At 41.0% G+C, this 20,813-nt stretch overlaps 1 protein-coding gene across 1 annotated transcript in view; it reads left to right on the plus strand.

Annotated features, from left to right (window-relative positions):
- Positions 1-2,762: 2,762 nt before the first annotated feature.
- Tbc1d25 (TBC1 domain family member 25) overlaps positions 2,763-20,813 on the plus strand; it is a 22,152-nt gene continuing 4,101 nt past the window's right edge. Inside the window, exons 1-2 of the mRNA XM_033760378.1 lie at positions 2,763-2,866; positions 3,071-3,225. Coding sequence (XP_033616269.1) covers positions 2,844-2,866; positions 3,071-3,225 — 178 coding nt within the window. The 5' untranslated portion in view covers positions 2,763-2,843. The remainder of the gene's footprint in view (positions 2,867-3,070; positions 3,226-20,813) is intronic.

Consider the following 20,813-nt stretch of genomic DNA (forward strand, 5'->3'; position numbering starts at 1 on the left):
CGCCCCCGCCCGGCGGGGGAGCCCAGGCGCTGGTTGAGGAGGAGGAGCGAGAGGTGGTACGGGTCCGAGTCAAGGTGAGGCCGGCGGCTGGTCGGCCAACCTGCCCAGACATCCCAGGGGAGAAGGCGGTGGCTGATTTATCTTGGCGGGCGGGACCTGCGATTTGGGGCGTTACCTCAGGGGTGAGGCTTGAGGGCAGAATGATGGGGGGCCTGGAGGTGTAGGTGTTAGGGACAGGTCTTAGTGGGACTGAAAATGGAGGGATAGGGTTCTGTGGAGTGGATGGGTGGGGCTTAGGGGGATGGGCGGGGCTATAAGTTGAAGGAGGGGCCTCCGTCGTGGAGGGGTGGAGCCCTAATGACTGACTCGGGTCCTGTTGCTGTCTGAAAGGGATGCTCTGAAGTCCGCCAATGCATAGGTTTAGAGAGTGTTTTGTGGGTTTTTTGTTGTTGTGGTGGGGTTTTTTGTTGTTATTGTTTTGTTTTGTTTTGTTTTTTGAGACAGGGTCTCACTATGTAGTTGAGACTGACCTGGAACTCACTGTGTAGCCCAGGCTGGTCTCGAACTCACAGCGATCCTCCTGCCTCAGCCTCCCGAGTGCTGGGATTACAGGCGTGCGCCACCACGCCCGGCTGAGAGTGCATTTTGATAGGGTCCCCACCATTGAGCCCGTGTGCTTTTGGGTGTGCGACAAACTGCTAAATAAATGAGGTACTTCGGACACTGGGGAATGCCATAAAGAAACAAGGAAAAAGGTTATGAACTAAGGAGTGAGTCACTTTAACCAAGCTTGACAGGGAAATCCCCAGAGGAAATACTGAGGGGGCAAAGACCTGAATAAGAAGTGGTCAGTCGTGTGTATGAGTGGGGCAGAAGGACTTGCAAGGGCAAAGGCTGGGAGGTGCGCATGAGCTTGACATATTCCCTTAGCTTACCATATTGCTGGAGCAATGGGAAGGAAAGCGTGGTAGGTGGTGAATCAGGTCAGAGAGGCCAGCTGGCGAGGGCCTTTGGTGTGTACGCTGAAGAAGAAAGCTGTTTGGGGTGGTGATGCTGGCAGTGATGAGAAGAGAGTCATCAGATGACTTCCATGTAGTAGACCTCTAAGGTCGAGGTTTGGAAATTCAGAAAAAAGATGATGTCTGAGCTGTGAGTGAAGCAGAGGAAGGAAGTGGGAAGGTTGTTCCCGATGGGAGGATCAGCAGGCACACACAAAGTCTTGGAGCCAGGGTGTGTTAGAGGTAGCATCCTAAGACACTACTACTGTGTAGCAGGACCTGGCTGGAGCCCTGGTGTTGGTTGCCTTTGAAGAGCGTTAAGTGGAGAGTGTGGTAGATACATGTGCCAGATTGGAGGACTGCTTTATTTATGGCCAGACTACATGTGGTGCTTCTGGCAACCATATCCAGAGGAATGTAGAAGGCTTGGATGCCCAGACTATTGCAGTAGCTTCCTCCTCCCTAGTCCCCTTGCTTCTACCCTTGCCCCCCACCCCAGTCTGTTTGCAGAGTGCCCATAAGGATGGTGTTAAATCCTAACTCAGGCTGCAACCCTCCTCTGCTCAGAAAGCTCTCATAGCTCCCTTTACCCAGACCAAAAGCCAAAGTTCTTACCGTGACCCAGAACCCCCGACTCAAGCTGGCCCCTGCCCGCCCTCCGGCATTGCCTTCTGTCGCTCTGCACCTTCCTGCCTTCAGCATGGTCATCTCATGGCCTACCCCATGTCTTCTCTCTGCAGAAATGTGAGAGTTTCTTGCCGCCCGAGTTCCGGTCTTTTGCTGTAGATCCCCAGATCACCTCATTGGACGTGTTACAGCACATCCTCATTCGAGCCTTTGACTTGAATGGGTGAGTAGCGGGTGCTGGGGACCAGCCAGTGGAGCACTTACCTCAATAGTGATTGTCTGGCTTTTGACTTTTTTGTTTCTTTCTTTGATAGGGTTTTTGTTTGTTTATATTTCTTTTCTGTTTGTTTTTGAAACAGGTTCTTACTATATAATTCAGGCTGGCCTTGAACTCACAGCAATCCTCTTTCATCAGCCTCTTGAGTATTGAGGTTACAGGCGTATGCCAGCATGCCCAGCTTGTTTCTGTTTTTATTACAAATAATCCCACAGTAAAAAGAGATCTGTCTACCTACCTATCTATCTTGGGATAGATGTGAGAAAGTCTAGTCATAGGATATATTCCTCCCAGTGGTATTGTTCTGTGCTCTTTAAACTTCCAGTGGATGTGTATAAAATGCTGTCTAGAAGTTTTACCAGTTTGCAACTTCCTCAGTAAGAAACAAAACGTGTTTCCCTCATGTCCTCACAAATAATGGCTACTCTAAGGGCCAGGGATTTAGCTCAGTGGTGCCGCTGCCTGCCTCGCAAGTGCAAAGTCCTGAGTTCAATCCCCGGTATCATCCAAAAAAAAAAAGTGGCTACTATGAAACATTACAAAATTGGCCAAACTGATAGCTGAAAATTAGTTTCTGTTGAGGGCAGATGTGATGTTTATTTTGTGGTAATGGTTGTTTTGAAGGACTCTATGCCCATGGTAAGACATTTATTTTTTTTTTCATAGTAACAAATTTAAACAGTACAGAATTAATAAGTATTTAGGATGTTTCTGTAATAATTATCACACAACATACTTTTTTGTATAGTCGCACAAGTATATTTGAAGAATAAATTTTTAGTTGTTCTTTGACTTGGGCATAAATATTTTTGTTATGAAAATTGGTAAATATACAAATTGCTTTATTTTTTTATGTAGTAGGAAGGCTGCTTTCTTCCCACTTCTGTCCCTCAACTACATTGTTCTATCCCCAGCGGGGACCAACATTTTACCAGTTTTCAATGTGCCCACCAGATATAAGCAGGTGTGTATCTGTTTCTGTGTTTGTGTAACAAACTGGATATAAATGACCTGACCTTGGACTGCCCATAATCCTTAGCAGTAGTACCCAGCAGATACTAGAAGTTGTTTTCAGTACCCTCCATATTTACCTCCCTTGTTGTGGAAACTGTCCCTGAGGCTTCCAGGGTCCTAAAGGCCCTGACAGCTCCCTTAATCTTCTGTCCAGGAAGAAGAACTTTGGCATCAGCTACTTGGTTCGGGACCGGCTAGGACAGGAAGCTTACCTGTCGCTCCTGTCTGACTGGGACCTCAGCGTAGCTTTCACCACTGCCTCGAAACCTTACCTGCAGTTACGTGTGGACATTCGGCCCTCAGAGGACAGTGAGTATGCAGTGCCCTGGGGAGTTGCTCTGGGACCCACCTTTGTCCCATTGGGTGATTCCACACCTCACAGTACCCTTCTTCAAAGGCTAGGCAGTAAGGTATTCAGATTCTAGCTCAGCTATTGGGCTACAGTTTCTTCACCTGTAAAGTAGAGATTATGGTCCCTTTCTTGTGACTGAGACATAACACTTGACATCTGCAATTTAAAGGAGGAAAGTTTTATTCTATGGTCAGCAGCATGGTGGAAGGGCCTGGGCAGAAAAGTTGCTCCATCACGTTGGCCAGAAGGCAGAGTGAAGGGAGGAACCAAGGAGTGAGATGTGCCCTCCTAGGTTGACTCCAGTGACCCGCGTCTTCTCACCAGGCCCTTCCTCTCAACACCAAGCCAACTGTGGTGCACCATACTCCAGTCACCTTCTGCAAGTACTGGCTTCTGAGGGGACATCTAGCTATAAACTGTGGTAGTGAATCCCAGCACTCAGGAGGTTGGGGCAGGAAGACTGCCAGCAGTTCAAGGCCAGCCTGGATACATAGTGATACCCTGTGTCAAAAAAACATAAAACATACCCAAAAAACCCACTAGTATTTTAGGGCTATTTTGAGGATTGGAGAAATTCATATAAACACCTGGAACTGCTTATCTGAATAGTGAATAATCAGAAAATATTAGTGATAATAATTATTATACTGTATTATTATAGCGTATGACCTAGTGAGATATAATTATCCAATGCAGTGTAAAGGTATAGCTATAATCTTGGAAATTAGATTATAATGATAGCTAAATAGCCCAATGCTTATCATGATAATGATAGTAGTATTTATTCATTTGCTCATTTGTTTGTATTCTTGCTCATTCATTTGTCCTCTTGATTTGTCAGTCATTTTTGTTTTTCCACTTTTGCCTTTGCTGATCCCTTTGAACACACACCAAAAAATTAAGACATGGTACCAAAACTTTTATTATGGGCCATACATTAGATAGAAATAATATTATAGTGGTGGCACATGCCTATAATCCTAGCCCTCAGGAAGCCCAGCCAGGAGGATCGTGAGTTCAAGGACAGCCTGAACTATGTAGCAAGAACCTGTCTCCAAAAGAGAATAAAAAAAAAGATAATGGTGGTGCATACCAATAATCTAAGACGCTGAGCCAGGAGGATCCCAAATATGAACCTAGCTTTGGAAAATTCATGATTTACAAGATCCTATCTCAAAAAAATGAAAAGGGCTGGGTACATTTCTTAGTACAAAGGGCTTGGTTCAATTCCCAGTACCATAAATGATACTTACAAAATTTCAGAGGCTGGGTGTCGTGGTGCATGCCGGTAATCCCAGCACTTGAGAGGATGAGGAAGGAGGATCACTGTGAGTTTAAGGCCAACCTGGACTACATAGCAAAACCCTGTCTCGAATGAATTAATGAATGTCCTGATCTCACCCCTTAAGATTCTGTATGTCATTTAACCATCTCTTAATTGATGTTGGGTATTCCTTATCTGAAATGCTTAGGGCCAGAAATGTTTCAGATTTCAGATGTCACAATATTTTCAGAGACTTTCAGTTAAGCATCTCTAATTTTAAAACCCCAATCAAAATACCAATAGAATATCTCACAGAATTAAAGAAAACAATCCTAAAATTCATTTGGAACCAGAAGAGACCTAGAGTAGCAAAAGCAATTGTGAGAAACAGGAAAGGCAAGAGGCATCATAATCCCCAATTTGAATATATACTGCAAAGCTGCTGTAATAAAAACAGCATGGAGGGCTGGGGATTTAGTGGTTCTGCTGCCTGCCTTGCAAGTACAAGGTCCTGAGTTCGATCCCTGATACTAAAAAACAAACAAACAAACAAACACAAACCCAGCATGGTACTGGCAAAAAAAACAGACCCAGCCAGGTGTAGTGGCACATTCCTGTAATCCTAGCACTTGGAAGGCTGAGGCAGGAGGATCACTGTGAATTTGAGGCCAGCCTGGGCTACATAGTGAGTTTGAGGCCAGCCTAAACTACAAAGCAAGACTCTTATCTCAAAAAAAAAAAAACTAGGCACGGGGGTGAATACCTATAACCCCAGCACTCAGGAGGCTAAAGCAGGAGAATTACCATGAGTATGAAGCCAGCCTAGGCTACATAGTGAGTTCAGGGCCAGCTTGAACTACAAAGCAAGACCCTGTCTCAAAAACCCAAAAACAACAAAAAACAGACCTGAGGATCGTGGAACAGATTCGAAGATGCAGAAAAAACTCCAAACATATTCAGCCACCTTATCTTTGACAAAGGAGCCAAATGCTTTCACCGGAAGAAAGCCTCTTTAATAAATAGTGCCGGGAAAACTGGCTTTCCACATGCCGAACATTGAAACTAGAACCCATATCTTTAATCATGTACTAAAATAAACTCAAAATAGATCAAAGATCTAAATATTAAAACAGAAACACTAAATCTACTGGAAGGTAAAATAGGTAGAACTCTTGAAGACATTGGTGTAGGCAAAGACTTTATGAACAAAATCCAGATCACACGAGAAATATCAAAAACTGGGGTCTCAGCTTATTATTACTAATTTTTTTTTGTACCAGGGATCAAATTTAGTCCTTGCACTTGTGAAGTAGGCAGGGGAACCACTGAGCTAAATCCCCAGCTCTGATCTCAGCTTATTAAAAACCTTTTGCATACAAGGACCTGAGTTCAATCCCCAGTACCAAAAAAATAAAATAAAATAATAAAAAGCTTTTGCACAGCAAATTAAACCACCAACAGAATGAAGAGACAACCCACAGTGTGGGAAAATATTTTTCCCAGCTGTTCCTCAAAGGACTAATATCTAGAATATATAAAAAACTAAAGAAAAAAAATCAAATCCCCCAAATTTAAGGACCCAATCCAAAAATAGGCATCTGAAATGAAAAGACACTTCTCAGATGAAGTAGAAACAGCAAATAAATATATGAAAAAATGTTCAACATGGGCCAGGGATTTAGCTCAGTGGTTCTACTGCCTGCCTTGCAAGCACAAGGTCCCAAGTTCAATCCCCAGTACCAAAAAAAATGTTCAACATCACTGGTCATTCAAGAGATACAAATTTTGAAAAGCTGAGGTTCCATCTCACTCCAGAAAGAATGGCTGATCAAGAAAATCACCTAATAAGGGCCGGGGATTTAGCTCTGGCACTGTGCCTGCCTTGCAAGCACAAGGTCCTGAGTTCGATCCCAGGTACTGTAAGAAAGAAAGAGAAATAAATCAACCACAATAATGAATGTAACTGTACTGTATACTTTAAAAGCACCAATAAACTCAATAAGATTAAAAAAATAAGTAATAGAAGATTTTTTTTTTTTTGGTACCAGGGATCGAACTTGGGTCCTTGTGCTTGCAAGGCAGGCAGCAGAACCACTGAGCTAAATCCCCGGCCCAATAGAAGATTTAGTGTACATAAAAATACATAGAAAATAAAAGAAATCAATAACAAATGCTGGAAGGACTGTGGGGGAAAAGGGAACCCTTCTCCACAGTTGGTGGGAGTGCAGACTGGTGCAACCATTTGACCCAGCTATTTGTTTTCTGGGTATCTTTCCAAAACAATTAAAAGCATCATACTACAGTAATATATGCACACTCATGTTTACAGCAGCACAGTTTGTAATAGCTAAATCTTGGAAACAACCTAAATACCCATCAACCAATGAATGGATAAAGAATATGGGTTTTTTGTTTTGTTTGTTTGACATTTGCATCCCAGAAGGTACAAATTGAGAGGGGAGGAGGTTGAGGAAGGGAATGGGATAAAATAAAATAAAATTTATTTTAGAAAAATAGGAAGATAAAAAGGAATGGGACCAAAGCAAATCCAAAATCCAGCAGAACAAACATTGAGTCCTGTAGTACTTCTGAAGATGTGTTTTTTTTAATACAGTGAAGTATTACTCATCCAAAAAGAAGGATGAACTTGGCCAGGGATTTAGCTCAGTGATTCTGCCACCTGCCTCGAAAGCGCAAGGTCCTGAGTTTGATCCCTGGTACAAAAAAAAGAATAAACTTGAGACATTTATAGCTAAATGGATGCACTTAGAGACCATACTCCTAAGTGAAATAAATTGGGAGCTGGGGATTTAGCTCAGTGGTGCCGCCACCTGCCTTGCCAAGTGCAAGGTCCTGAGTTCAATCCCTGGAACTGCAAACAAAAAGAACAAAACAAAACAAAAAAACCCAAAACAAACAAACAAAAAAGTGCTAAGTGAAATAAATCAGATACATATGTGTAAATATAACATTTTTTCTCTGGTGTGAGAAAGTGAACATGTAAATAGTGACCAAAATGTATAATAGATAATTGTGAAATGGGAAGAAAATGTTCAAATGGGAAGGGGCACAAGGGAGGGTGGAGAGGAAAAAGAAGGAAGGGAAAAGAAAAAAAAGAATAGAAGGAAAAAATGGAAACCTTTTACGAATAAGGAGGGGAAGAGGGGTTGAAGGGAGTGGGAAAAAAAAGAAGCAGCAGGATATATCATGTACAGGTACAAATTCCCTATGATGAATGTTATCATTATGTATATCTAAAATGTACCAATAAAGGTTTTGCTTCAAAACAAACAAACAACAAAAAAAACAGCTGGGTGGGGTGGTACACATAATCCCAACATTTGGGAGGCTGAGGCAGGAGGATTCCCATGAGTTCGAGGCCAACCTGAGCTGCACAGAGAGACCCTATCAGATCAAAAAAAAAGAGAGAGAATGCCTGCCCTGTATTATCACACTAACGATGAAGTTTCCACTTACAAGTTTTGGGGCACACATTTGAACTATAGTAGTGTGGTAACGGTATGAGGGTCTTTGTTCTTAGAGAAAACAGTATGAAGGGCTAAAGTGTCGTGATGTCTAAGGGTAATTGGACAAAATGTTTATATGTAGAGGAAGTGAGAGCAAATGGAGCAACAAAATATTAAGGAGATGTAGGTGAGGGTGTTGGGTGTTGAATATATTCTTTTTTAACTATCGAAGTATTTTTTACAATTTGTAGACCTCACTTTTTCCTTTTTAAACCTCATTTATTATTAAGAGTAAGAAAACTTGTCAAATGATGTTTAAAAGCCCATTGACAGTGAGGTATTTTCCAACTGGTTTCTCTACGGGAAGATGAGACTTAGTATCAGTGAACAAAAAAAGTGTCTTTCCTGTTCAACTCTGAAGATCTGGGCCCTGAAAGGTTCTGTATTTTGGCGGGGGAAGGAATCTTTTTTTTTCCAGTACTAGGGATTGAACTTAGGATCTTGTGCTTGCAAGGCAGGCACGGTGCCACTGAGCTAAATCACTGGCTTTGTATTTTTGTTTTTAATTCACTAATTTCTCCTTAGTGTTCCAAACTGGGAAATGAATATAACAACTACTTTGAGGAATTGAGTCACAAAATTAAAGCACCTGGGTAGCTTTTAAATAGATTCCCAGGCCTACTGGATTGGAATTCTTCAAGGGTCTCTCAGTCGCTTTTCTCTCCCTCCTTCTCTTTCTCTCTTCTCTGAATCTTTCCGGGTAATTCTTGTTATTTGCTGCCTACTTTTAGATAATTAATGCTTTTTTTATTATTTTATTTTTGTTTTTTTAATTTTTATTTTTTATTAGTACACGTTTGCAGTACATGATTACATTCTTTATGAGAAATTGGTACATGTACATAACACGTCTCAGTTCTTTTTTTCCCTTTCCACTCCACTCCCATTTTGTTTTTAAAATTTTTTTTTGCCAGCATCAGATTTACTTATTTTATAAGTCTTTCTCAAGTTAATTATCGTAAACACAGGTTAAAGGCAGCCAGGCGTGGTGGCGTATGCCTGTAATCCCAGCACTCGGGAGGCTGAGGCAGGAGGATCGCTGTGAGTTCGAGACCAGCCTGGGCTACATAGTGAGTTCCAGGTCAGTCTCAACTACACAGTGACGCCCTGTCTCAGCCCACCCCCAATTTTTTTTCTTTGTCCCTTCTTTCCTTTTCCCCTCCCCTCCCTTCTCATTTAAACATTTTCTTCCCATTTCCCAATATCTATGATAACATTTTGGTCCTTATTTCCACTTTCAGTTTCTCACACTAGAGAAACAGTGCGGTATTTAAATATGTGTGTCTGATTTATCTCACTTAAGGGTATGGTCTCAAGATACATCCGTTTAGCTAGAAATGTCTCAAGCTGATCCCTTATGGAAGAGTAGTACTCCATTGTATAAAAAATCCCATCTTCTTTGTACATTCATTGGTTGATGGACTTTGGGCTGTTTCCAAGATTTAGCTATTACAAACTGTGACTCTGTAAACATGGGTGTGCATATAGTGCTGTGGCATGATGCTTTTAATTCTTTTGGGAAGATACCAAGAAGGGGAATAGCTGGGTCAAATGGAACCCCTAGTTTTAGTTTTTTGAGGAATCTCCACCCTGACACACTGATTTCCACAGTGGTTGCACCAGTCTGCACTCCCACCAACAGTGGAGAAGGGTTCCTTTTTCCCACACAGCCTCACCAGCATTTGTTATTGGTTGATTTATTTTCTTTACTTTTCTTTTTTTGTTGTTGTTGTTATTGATTGATTTCTTGATAGCAGCTGTTCTTTCTGGAGTGAGATGGAATCTCAGTATTATTTTAATTTGTATTTCACGAATGACCAGTGATGTTGAACATTTTTTCATATATTTATTTACTGGTTCTAATTCTTCATCTGAGAAGTGTCTTCATTTCAGATGCCCGTTTTTGGATTGGGTCCTTAAATTTGGGAGGTCTTTTTGGTTTTGTTTTTTGTGGGATTTTTAGTTTTTACATATTCTAGATATTAGTCCTTTGTCTGAGGAACTGATAGCAAAATTTTTTCCCACACTGTGGGTTATCTCTTCACTCTGTTGGTGGTTTCTTTTGCTGTACAAAAGCTTTTTAGTAAGATGAGATCCCAGTTGTTGAGTTTGACAGGTAGTTGCATTAGGTCTTCTCTAAATTTCTTGTAGAATTCAGCAGTGAATCCATCAGGGTCTGGAGTTTACTTTGTTGGTAAGTTTTTAATTACATCTTCATTTTTCATTGACTGATACTGGTTTATTGAGAATTTTTCTATCTTGACTCATCTTTGGTATTTTATATGAATCTAGGAATTGGTCCATTTCTTCTGTGTTTTCAATCTTATTAGAATACAAGTTCTCAGAGCCAGGGATTTAGCTCAGTGGTGCTGCAACCTACCTTGCAAGCACAAGGTCCTGAGTTCAATCCCCAGTAACAAACAAACAAACAAATATATATACAGGTTCTCAAAGTAGGTATTGATGATCTTCTGGATTTCTGCAATATGTGATTTCACCCTCTTCATTCTTTTTTTTTTTTTTTAGTCTTTACTAAGTTTATTGGTACATTTTAGGTCTATAATACAGTTAAATTCATCATTGTCACCCTTTTCATTCTTAATTGCATGGATTTGAGTCTTTCCTTTTTTTGTAAGGTTAACTAACAGTTTTGTCAATTTTACTTAATCTTTTAAAGAACCACTCTTCAATTCATTGATTCTTTGTATTGTATTTTTTAGTCTCTGCTGCATATTCTACTCTAATCTTTATAATTTCCTCCCTCAGACAAGCTTTGGCCTTGACTTGCTCTTTTTTTCTAGAAGCTTGTGGTTCAGCATTAGGTTATTTGAGCTGATTCTTTTGGTTGCTGTTGTTGTTTTGTTTTGTTTGTTTGTAGTTTTTGTTTTTGTTTTTGAGACAGGGTCTCACTATGTAGTTGAGACTGACCTGGAACTCACTATGTAGCCCAGGCTGGTCTCGAACTCACAGCAATCCTCCTGTCTCAGCCTCCTGAGTGCTGGGATTACAGGCGTGTGCCACCACACCCAGCATCATTCTTTTTTTGATGTGGGACTTTACTGCTATAAATTTCCCTCATAGTACTGCTTTCATTGTGTCCCACAAGTTCTGGTATATTGTATTGGCATTATCATTTCATTGTAGAAACTGATTTCTTCTTTAATTTCATCTGTGACCCATTGGTTGTTCAGGAGGATGTTTATGAAGTTTTTGTGAGGCTGGTAGCAGCGCCACGGAGCTAAACTCCCAGCCTGTTTATGAAGTATTTGTGGTTTCTTTTGCTATTGACTTCCAAATTCTTTGCACTATGGTGTGATAATATACATGGGATAATTTCAATTCTCTGGCATTTAGTATGTTCTATGAGCTAGTATGTGGTCGATTTTGGAGAATTTCCTGAGTATAGCTGAAAAGAATTCTGATTCTATATTCTGTATTTCTGTATTCCAATGTTGTGGGGTGGAAAACTAGACATTTAGGAAGTCCATTTGTTCAAAAGTTTGCTTCAATTTTGATACTTTGTTGTTTTTTTTTTTGTCTAGTTGTTCTGCCTATTTGTGACAGTTGTTTATTGAGGTCTCCCATTACAATTGTATTAGTGCTTTTCTATTTCATATCAGTTAATATTTGTTTTATATAGTTGGGTGCACTGTTATTTGGTGCATATATATTTATTTATTGTTTGGTTGGTTGGTTGGTTGGTTTTTTGAGACAGGGTCTCACTATGTAGTTGAGACTGATCTGGAACTCACTATGTAGTGCAGGCTGGTCTTGAATTCATAGCGATCCTCCTGCCTCAGCCTCCCAAGTGCTGGGATTATAGTTATACGCCACCACACCTGGTCGATTTTTAAGGGTTTTTGTTTGTTTGTTTGTTTTGTTTGTTTGTTTGTTTGTTTGGTAGCAGGAATTGAACTCAGGATCTTCTGCTTGTCAGGCAGTCGGGGGCGCCACTTAGCTGCGGGTGCAATGCCACGGAGCTACATTCCCAGCAGTGCATATATATTTATGATTATTATCTCTTCCTCTTGGATTATCCCCTTTACAAGAATATAGTGACCATCTTTGTCTCTCTTAATCAATCATGGCTTGAAATCCACTTTATCTGCAAGCAGAATAGTTACCTCTGTGTTTTTCTGGGTTCCTCTTGCATGGTGTATTGTTTTCTATCCTTTGACTTTCAGTCTATGAATTTTTTCTTTTTAAATTAAATGTGTTTTGGGGCTGTGGATTTAGCTCAGTGGTTCCAGTGGCTGCTTCCCAAGTGCAAGGACCTGAGTTCAATCCCCAGTTCCAATCAATCAATCAATCAATCAATAAATAAATAAATAAATAAAAATATGGTTTTTCTATGCAGCATCTTATTGGATCTTGTATCTTGATCCATTCTGTCAGTGTGTTTCTTTTGATTGGTGAATTGAGACCATTAATATTGATGCTTGTAACTATTACATATTGACTTATCTTCGTCCATTGTTGGTTCCCTTTTTAAAACCCTCCTCTGTTTAATTCCTTGCCTTGCCTGGTGGGTTCATTCTTTTGGGGTTAATGGAGTTGTAATCCTTATTATCTCTCTTCTTCTTTTTTTTTTTTTTTTTGTGAGACAGGGTCTCACTATGTAGTTGAGACTGACCTGGAACTCACTATGTAGCCCTGGCTGGTCTTGAACTCACAGCGATCCTCCTGCCTCAGCCTCCCAAGTGCTGGGATTACAGGCATGCACCACCACGCCTGGCCTTATTATCTCTTTTAGAAAGTCATGCAGAACCTTTTGGAGTACTCATTTGGTGGTCATGAATTTCTTCAGGTGTTCTTTGTAATGGAAGTATCTTATTTCTCCATCAGTTTTGAAAGATAGTTTTGCAGGGTACATCAATCTGGGTTGGAGGGTTTTTTTTTTTTGTTTTTGTTTTTGGTTTTTTTTTTGGTACCGGGGATTGAACTCTGGTCCTTGTGTTTGCAAGGCAGGCAGCGGAACCTCTGAGCTAAATCCCCAGCCCGAGGTTGTTTTTCTTTAGGGTTTGAAACACTTCATTCCAAGCTTTCCTTGATTTGAGAGTTTGTGTTGAAAAGTCTGCTATGATTCGGATGGGTGTTCCTTTATAGGTGTTGTTGTTTGTGTGTTTTTCCTGTAACAATTTTTAATATTCTGTCCTTATGCTGAATTTCTGGAATCTTGACTATTATATACCTTGGTATAGATTTTTTGATCGTGGCTAATTAGAGTTCTATATGTCTCACTTATCTATATGTTGAATTCTTTTTCCATGCTTGGGAAGTTTTCTGCCATTACTTCTGTAGTTTTGTTTTGTTGTTTTCATTTGCACTATGTCCTACTTTTTCATTGACTCTGATCAATTTTATGTTATTCTTTGCATCATCTAGCAGCTATTGGATTGATTTTTCATGGACCCTTGCTATTTATAAGAAATCTTTCTTTTCTTTTTCTTTTTTTTTTTTTTAATTGGTACTGGGGATTGAACTTGGGTCTTTGTACTTGTGAGGCAGGTGGCAGCACCACTGAGCTAAACCCCCCAGCCAAAGAAATCTTTCTTTTCATGATCACTAACCACAATCCTATCTTCTCTAACTGATATTCTGTCCTCACATTGCCTCCTTTTTCTGCATATAGTTTTAGTGGAATTTTTAATCTCCTGCATATCTGTTTCATGGATTCCATTTCTTGCCTATATTGGGCTGTCATGGTTTCCATCATTTTCTTAAGCTGCTCTATTTTTTTAATCTGTATCTGCTCTAGAGTCTCTCACCATGCCTTTCATTATGGTCACCATGTCTGTAATTATCTGAGAGATTATTTCTGTTTTGATTTTTTACCTCATTCATTTGCTTTGTTACTTCCACTTTTACCCCTTCAGAGAGTCCAGCTGAGTGGCTTTCAACTTGTTCTACTTCATTACCTCTTGGGTTTGCCTTTCGTGACCTGGAAGTCTGGGGTTGCATCTTGTCAGTTTAATTCTTGGGTTAATGCTTGTAAATTGCTTATGAAAGGTAGCTTTATTGGTAGTGGTTTTTTTTCATATATATATATATACTGGGGATTGAACTCAGGACCTTACACTTGCCAGGCAGCCACTGTGCCACTGGGCTACATCCCCAGCCCTATTTATTGCTAGTATTTACAACCCTTAGGAAATGACTTCTTCTAAAAGATGTCTTCCAGGTTTTTACGTTTTGAGTCTGTTACAAGATCTTTCCTTCTAGCCAGGCATGATGGCACATGCCTGTAATCCCAGTACTCAGGAGGCTGAGGTGGGAGGATTGCTGGGAGTTCAAGGCCAGCCTGAACTACAAAGCAAGAACCTGTCTCAACAAACCGAAAGAAAGAGATCCTACCTCTTCAGTTTATTGGAGATGAGAAGTTGCTGCCTATTTGGTCTAGCCCCTGGTTCTTTGGCACTGACCTGTAGTCTTGTTTAGGACACTTAGGCAATCTCAGTCTTGGCATACCAGGAAGAACAACTGATTAGAACAATTATGTCACCTCCACTAAAGTAGTGCAGTCAATAATAACAATAGCATCAAACAGCCTAGAAAATGACAAATTTTGGTAACTATTAATTTGCCATATTTAACCATATAAAGTATATTTGTGTTATATAACAAAACTCAGTTAGTAGCACCATGCCTGCCTTGCAAGCGCAAGGTCCTGAGTTTGATTCCTCGTACATATAAATAAATTCCTGATTTTCTTACACTGATCTCTTTAATCCTAAACCAGTTTTAGGAGGAGGCTTTTTTTTTAAACAAGGTCTCACTGTATATTCCAGGCTAACCTCGAATTCGTGGTGATCCCAAGTGCTGGGATTATGGGTGTGCCCCACCATGCCCTGCGGAAGGCATTTTAATCGTTGTAGCTTTATGACAGGTTTTGTTTTCCTTTATAAAATTTTTCCTTCTTCCTTCCTTCCTTCCTCCCTCCCTCCCTCCTTTCTTTTTCTTTCCTTCCTTCCTTCCTTTCTTTCTGTGTGTGGTCCCTGGGATCACACCCAGGGCTTGTGTATTCCAATGCTCCAGCTATATTCTCAGATATACCGTCGGCCCTAAAATAGTCCTCCCTGGCTCTTCCTTCGTTCCTTTTTTTCTTTTCTTTTTTTTATTTCCCCTGTCTTTTCGTGGTACCTGGGATTTTACCCTATGGAAATTTTAAGGCAGGATACTGCTAAATTTTTCAGGCAGGATTTCAATGTGCAATCTTCCTGCCTCCGGCTTCCAGAATGCTGAAATTAAAGGCATGTGCCACTATGGCCAACTCAAAATTTTTTCTTGAGTAATTTCATGACTTACTGTTCCTCAAATTTAAAAGTTAGCTTATCTTTCCATTAATGTCTTGATTGTGCCAGGCATGGGACACACCTGTAATTCTAGTGTTCTGGGCTGCAAAGGCAGGAGGGTTACAAATTGGAGCCCAGCCTGGGCAATTTAATGACTTAGCAAGACCCAATCTCAAAAAATAAAAAGGAAGGGGGAATGCCAGGAATTTAGTTCAGTGGCAAAGCACCTGACTGGCAAGCATGAGGCCCTGAGTTTAATTCCCGGACCCCCCCCCCATGTAGCTCAGTGTTAAGGCCCAATGGTTCAATTCCCAGTGCCACAAAACAATAATGATAAAATCCTGATGGGAATTTGATTCGTGTTGCATTTTGGTGTGATATTAGGAATTGAACCCAGGGCCTCTCTTCCATTTATCCCCCAGACCTTTTCTGTTTTGTTTTGTTTTATTTGTTTGAGACAGGGTCTGGCTATGTAGTCCAGGCTGGCCTTGAACTCACTAAGTAGCCCAGGATGGCTTTGAACTCCCAGCAATCCTCCTGCCTCAGCCTTGTGCCACTACACCTGGCCCTTTTTCTTTATGTTGAGAGAGGGTCTCAGTAAATTGCCAAAGCTAGGCTCCAACTTGGGTCCTTCTGCCTCAGCCTCCTGAGTAGCTGGGATTAAAGGCATGTGCCACTAAGTCTGGGTTGGAGTTGCAGTTTTTAATGTTTAGGCGGTTTTTTTTTTTTGTTTTTTGTACCAGCAATGGAACTTGGGACCTTGCGCTTGCTCTGCAGGGGGCCTGCATCACTGAGCTGAATCCCCTGACCACGTTTAGGGTTTTTTAATTGTTTCCAAATGAGGTCTCACTATGTAGTCCAGGGTCGCCTTGAGCACTCTCTATCCCAGGCTGGTCTTCACTTCATGATCCTCTTGCTTGAGCCCCACTGTATGTCTGTCTTATTGCCTTTCTGTTTTTCTGTATTCTTTTTGTCTTTCTGACCTTTTTGTATTTCAGTCCACCTGTTTGTCCATTTTTTTCTTCTTTGGTACTGGGGATCGAACTCAGGATCTTACAATTTCTAGGCAGGCAGAGGCACCACTGAGGTAAATCCCCAGCCCAGGTCTGTCTTTATCTGTGTGTATGTCTTGTTGTCAGTCTGTCCTTTGGTCTGTGTCCATATTTCTGTCTTCTTGTTCTGAGACACAATACCCGACACCCACAAGTTAAAGGAAGAAAGGTTTATTTTAGCTCACAGTTTGTAGAGGTTTCAGTCCATAGTCTGCTGGTTCCAGGGCAAGGTGGAATAGCAGAGGGGCATTGCAGAGGAGAAATAGTCTATGGCGAGGCAGGAAGCAGCAAAGCAGTGAGCCTATCCTATCTTCTTTATTCTATCCAAGTTACAACCCTATTGGTTGGTCCCACTCACACCCACGATGGGTCTCTTGTCTTCAGTAAATCCATTCATCCACAACCATAACTATGCTAATTCAATCATTGGATTTATTGGGCACCTACAATCCAGATTCACACACTCTAGATCCAGAAGCCTCTGAAAAGCCCTACCTATGGGCACATGAGGCTTTGGAGGGACAAGCCGTAACTCCAACTGTCTATATGTCTTCTTGTCTGTCTTATCTCTGTGGTGGGCTGGCTTTCTATCTCTTTGTCTGGGTTTTATCTGTCTTTTTCTGTTTCTGTTTTTCAGTCTGTATTTCTATCCATCTTTTTCTTTGTGTCTGTCTGAATGTCCCCTTTATTTATTTATTTATTTTTTTTATGAAACAGGGTCTCACTACATAGTTCATCCTGGCCTCACTATGTATCTCAGGCTGGCCTTTAACGGAAGGGATTCTCCTGCCTCAGCCTTCTGAGCACTGGGATTACAGGTGTTCACCACCACACCCGCCTTTTTTGTTTATTTTGTCCATTGGTTTGGGGGTTTTTTTGTTTGTTTTTGTTTTGTTTTGTTGCTACAGGGTCTCAGTCTGTATAGTTCAGGATGGCCTTGAAATACCTATGTACCCTTGGCTGGCATTAAACTCATGGAAATCTTCCTGCTTTAGCCTCCTGAGTGCTGGAATACAGGTATGTACCACCACACCCGACTCTAGTTTTTTGTCTGCCTTTGTTTCTTTCTGCCTGTCTGCTCTATCATTCTCTTTGAATATCTTTCTTTCTGAATGGCTCTTTCTGTCTGCTTTCTATTTGTCTGACCTTTTGTCTGTCTTGCTTTGTCACATTTGTCTGTTTTTCTCTCTGTACGCCTATATGTCTGTATGTCTTTCTGATTGTTTATCTTTCTGGCTATCTTTCTGATTATCTTTTGGTCTGTTTTTCTTTTTGCCTGGCTTTCTTTCTGTCTGTCTTTCTGTCTGTCTTCTGTCATCTGTCATCTGTCTCTAGCCTGTCTTTCTGTCCATCTCGTATTGATTTATTTTGAGACAAGGACTCACTATGTATTCCAGGCTGGCCTTGAACTGCCTATATAGGCCAAGCTGGTCTCAAACTCAATGCTACCCTCCTGCTCCAGCCTCCCAGTGCTGGGATTAGAGGCATGTGCCACGCCTGACTTCTGACTTTCTGTCTTTCTGATTTTTTCCTTCCTTCTTTTCTTCCTTTTTCATGTCTTTTTTTTGGGGGGGGGGATTTAACAAAGGGCCTTTGCACTGAGCTACATCCCCCTCTTTTTTGTATTTAATTTTTTTCCCATTAAGGTTTTTTTGTTTGTTTTTGTTTTTGTTTTGGGGGTTGTTGTTGTTGTTTGGTTTTTTGAGACAGGGTCTCACTATGTAGTTGAGACTGATCTGGAACTTACTATGTAGCCCAGGCTGGTCTTGAACTCCCAGCGATCCTCCTGCCTCAGCCTCCCACACCCGGCTTCCCCATTAAGTTTATTGGTATACATTTTAGTCATAAAATAGTTACATTCATCATTGGAAACTTGCACCTGAATTTAATTTTTATTAGTACATGTTTACAGTACATGATGATTACATTCATCATGGGGAGTTGGTACATGTACATAACACATCTTGATTCTTCCTACTTGCCCTTCTCCTCCCTGCCCCCTCACTCTCTTGGTCTCCTTTTTTTGAGACAGGATCTTGCTAAATTATCCAGGCTGGGTTTGAACTTCTAATCCTCCTGCCTCAGCTCCCAGAATGCTGGGATTATAGGCTTGTACCACCACACCTGGGTTATCTTTTTCTTTATGATTTCTGAATTTCTCCTCTTACTTTGAACTATCATCCTCATTCACAAATTTATATAAATATTCGCATACATTTTATTCTAATATACTTACTGTTTCCTTTTTGCATATAAGTCTTTGTCAACATTTGATAAGTGTTCTTCTAAAAATTCTTCAAGATTGCCATGGTGTCCCATGCTTGTAATCCCAGCACTTGGGAGGCTGAGGCAGGAAGATTCCTATGAATTCTAGGCCAGCCTGGGCTTCATAGTGAGTTCAAGTCCAGCCTGAACTGCATTGTGAGTTACTGTCTCAAAAAAAATTTTTAATCAAAAATTCTACAAAAATTCCGATTAATTATGCCAATATCACTCATTTATTGATAACCATCTTTTCTGCACTGAGTTGAAATGCCACCTTTGTCACATACTAAGTTCCCATATACACTTGGATTCATTTCTGGTTTCTATTGCAGTCTACTAAATGGCTCTGTTTGTTTGCTGCTATGCTAAGACCACATTATATTTACCACAGTGGTTTCATGGTCAGTTTTAAAAAGACAAGCCTTTTCCCTCCTCCCCTTGTTCTTTTTCATAGCTATTCTTAAACATGAATTCTTCCATATAAACCGTAAAATGATCTTTCCCAGTACCAGTTAAAATCTGGTTAGATTTCTGGTTGGCACTGTACTGGATTTGAGTTTGGCAAGTTTAAAGACTTTATGAGAAGAAAAAGATAGCACAGGGTCTGGGCCAGGAGCCAATCATGATGATACACTTGGATGTTTCGGCAGGAAACGTGTGCATATTCATGGAAGTGGGTTATGTAATAACTGTATATACTGTAGTCTCATGTGAGCTCAGGTCAGGTTTTGCCACTAGGTGAGTTTGTAGAAATCCTTGCCTATTTTATTAATTAATGGATGTTTGGGGTTTTTGTTTTGTTTATCAGTATATAATGCCTCTGCTGTTAAATGCTTTTGACCTTCAACCAAACATTGTCTGACATTTGCATTGTTGCTTCTCTTTGTGTTTGTCAGCTGTACTTTTAGGTTTCTTTAATTGTCAACCTTTTTTGTTTTGGTTTTATTGAGACAGGGTCTTGCCATGTAGTTCATGCTGGCCTTGAACTCACACTGGTTGGATATGAACTCATAGCAAACATCCTGCCTCAGGTTCCTGAGTGCAGGAACTATAAGCGTCCAGCTTCCTCGGCCTTTATAATTTTTTTCTAGAGACAGGGTCTTGCTAACTTGCTAAATTGCCCAGGTTGGGCTCCTCCTGCCTGAACCTCCTAGAGTTCTGAGATTACAGGCATGCAGTGCCACAGCTGGGCCCTTTGTTTTTGTTTTTGTTTTTCTGTGGTATCGGGGATTGAACCCAGGGAATGCTGAGCTATATTCCTAGCCCTTTATTTTACTTCATTTCATTTCACTTCATTTCATTTTGAGACAGACTGGTCTCAAACTTGGATCCTCCTGCTTCAGCCTCTGGAATAGCTGGGATTATAAGGATTATAGACAAGCCAGCCTCACCATACCTAGTTCCTCTATTTAGTATTTGATACTAGAGATAAAGTCCAGGGCATTGCATGTGCTAAGCACACTCAGCATGTATACTCCTGATCTACACCTTGGCCCCTTAACTTTCTTTTGAGCCCTTGTGGTCATTTGCTTGGAGAACTTCTTTGTCTCCACCAGGGGGATGCATAAATTAGATGTACACTAATGATCAAAAATGTCCTTGCAGATCGGCATGGTGGTGCACACCTGTAATCCCAACACTTAGGAGGCTGAGGCAGGAGGATCACCATGAGTTCAAGACCAGCCTGAAATACATAGCAAGACAAACTAACAAACAAACAAACTACATCTGGGCTCTGGAGTAGGCAAATGAGGTTCCATTATAGTCCTTACTAGCAGTTGTTCCAAGACTTTTGGTCATTGTCTATAAAATGAGAATGGTAATGAATGGCAACTACTGCCTTTTTTTTTTGAGACAGGGTCTCACTGTGTAGTTCAGGTTGGCCTTGAACTTACTGTGGAGATCAGGCTGGCCTCAACCTCTTAGTGATCCTCTTACCTCAGCCTCCTAAGTGCTGGGATTACAGGCGAGCACCACCATGCTCAGCAGCCTCTGTCATTCCTTGGGGGAAGACTAGCATGAATGTGAGATCAGGAGTCTGGGCTCTCGGGCGTTGGGCCTGGTCTTCAAATGTCAGTTCCTTCCTAACTCTGGGGCCCTGGGCAAGTATCTTCCCCAAGCTGTACCTTTCCTCATACAAAATAT

The sequence above is a fragment of the Fukomys damarensis genome, unplaced genomic scaffold (assembly GCF_012274545.1).
Source record: "Fukomys damarensis isolate Sample0158 unplaced genomic scaffold, DMR_v1.0_HiC HiC_scaffold_39, whole genome shotgun sequence".
NCBI lineage: Eukaryota > Metazoa > Chordata > Mammalia > Rodentia > Bathyergidae > Fukomys > Fukomys damarensis.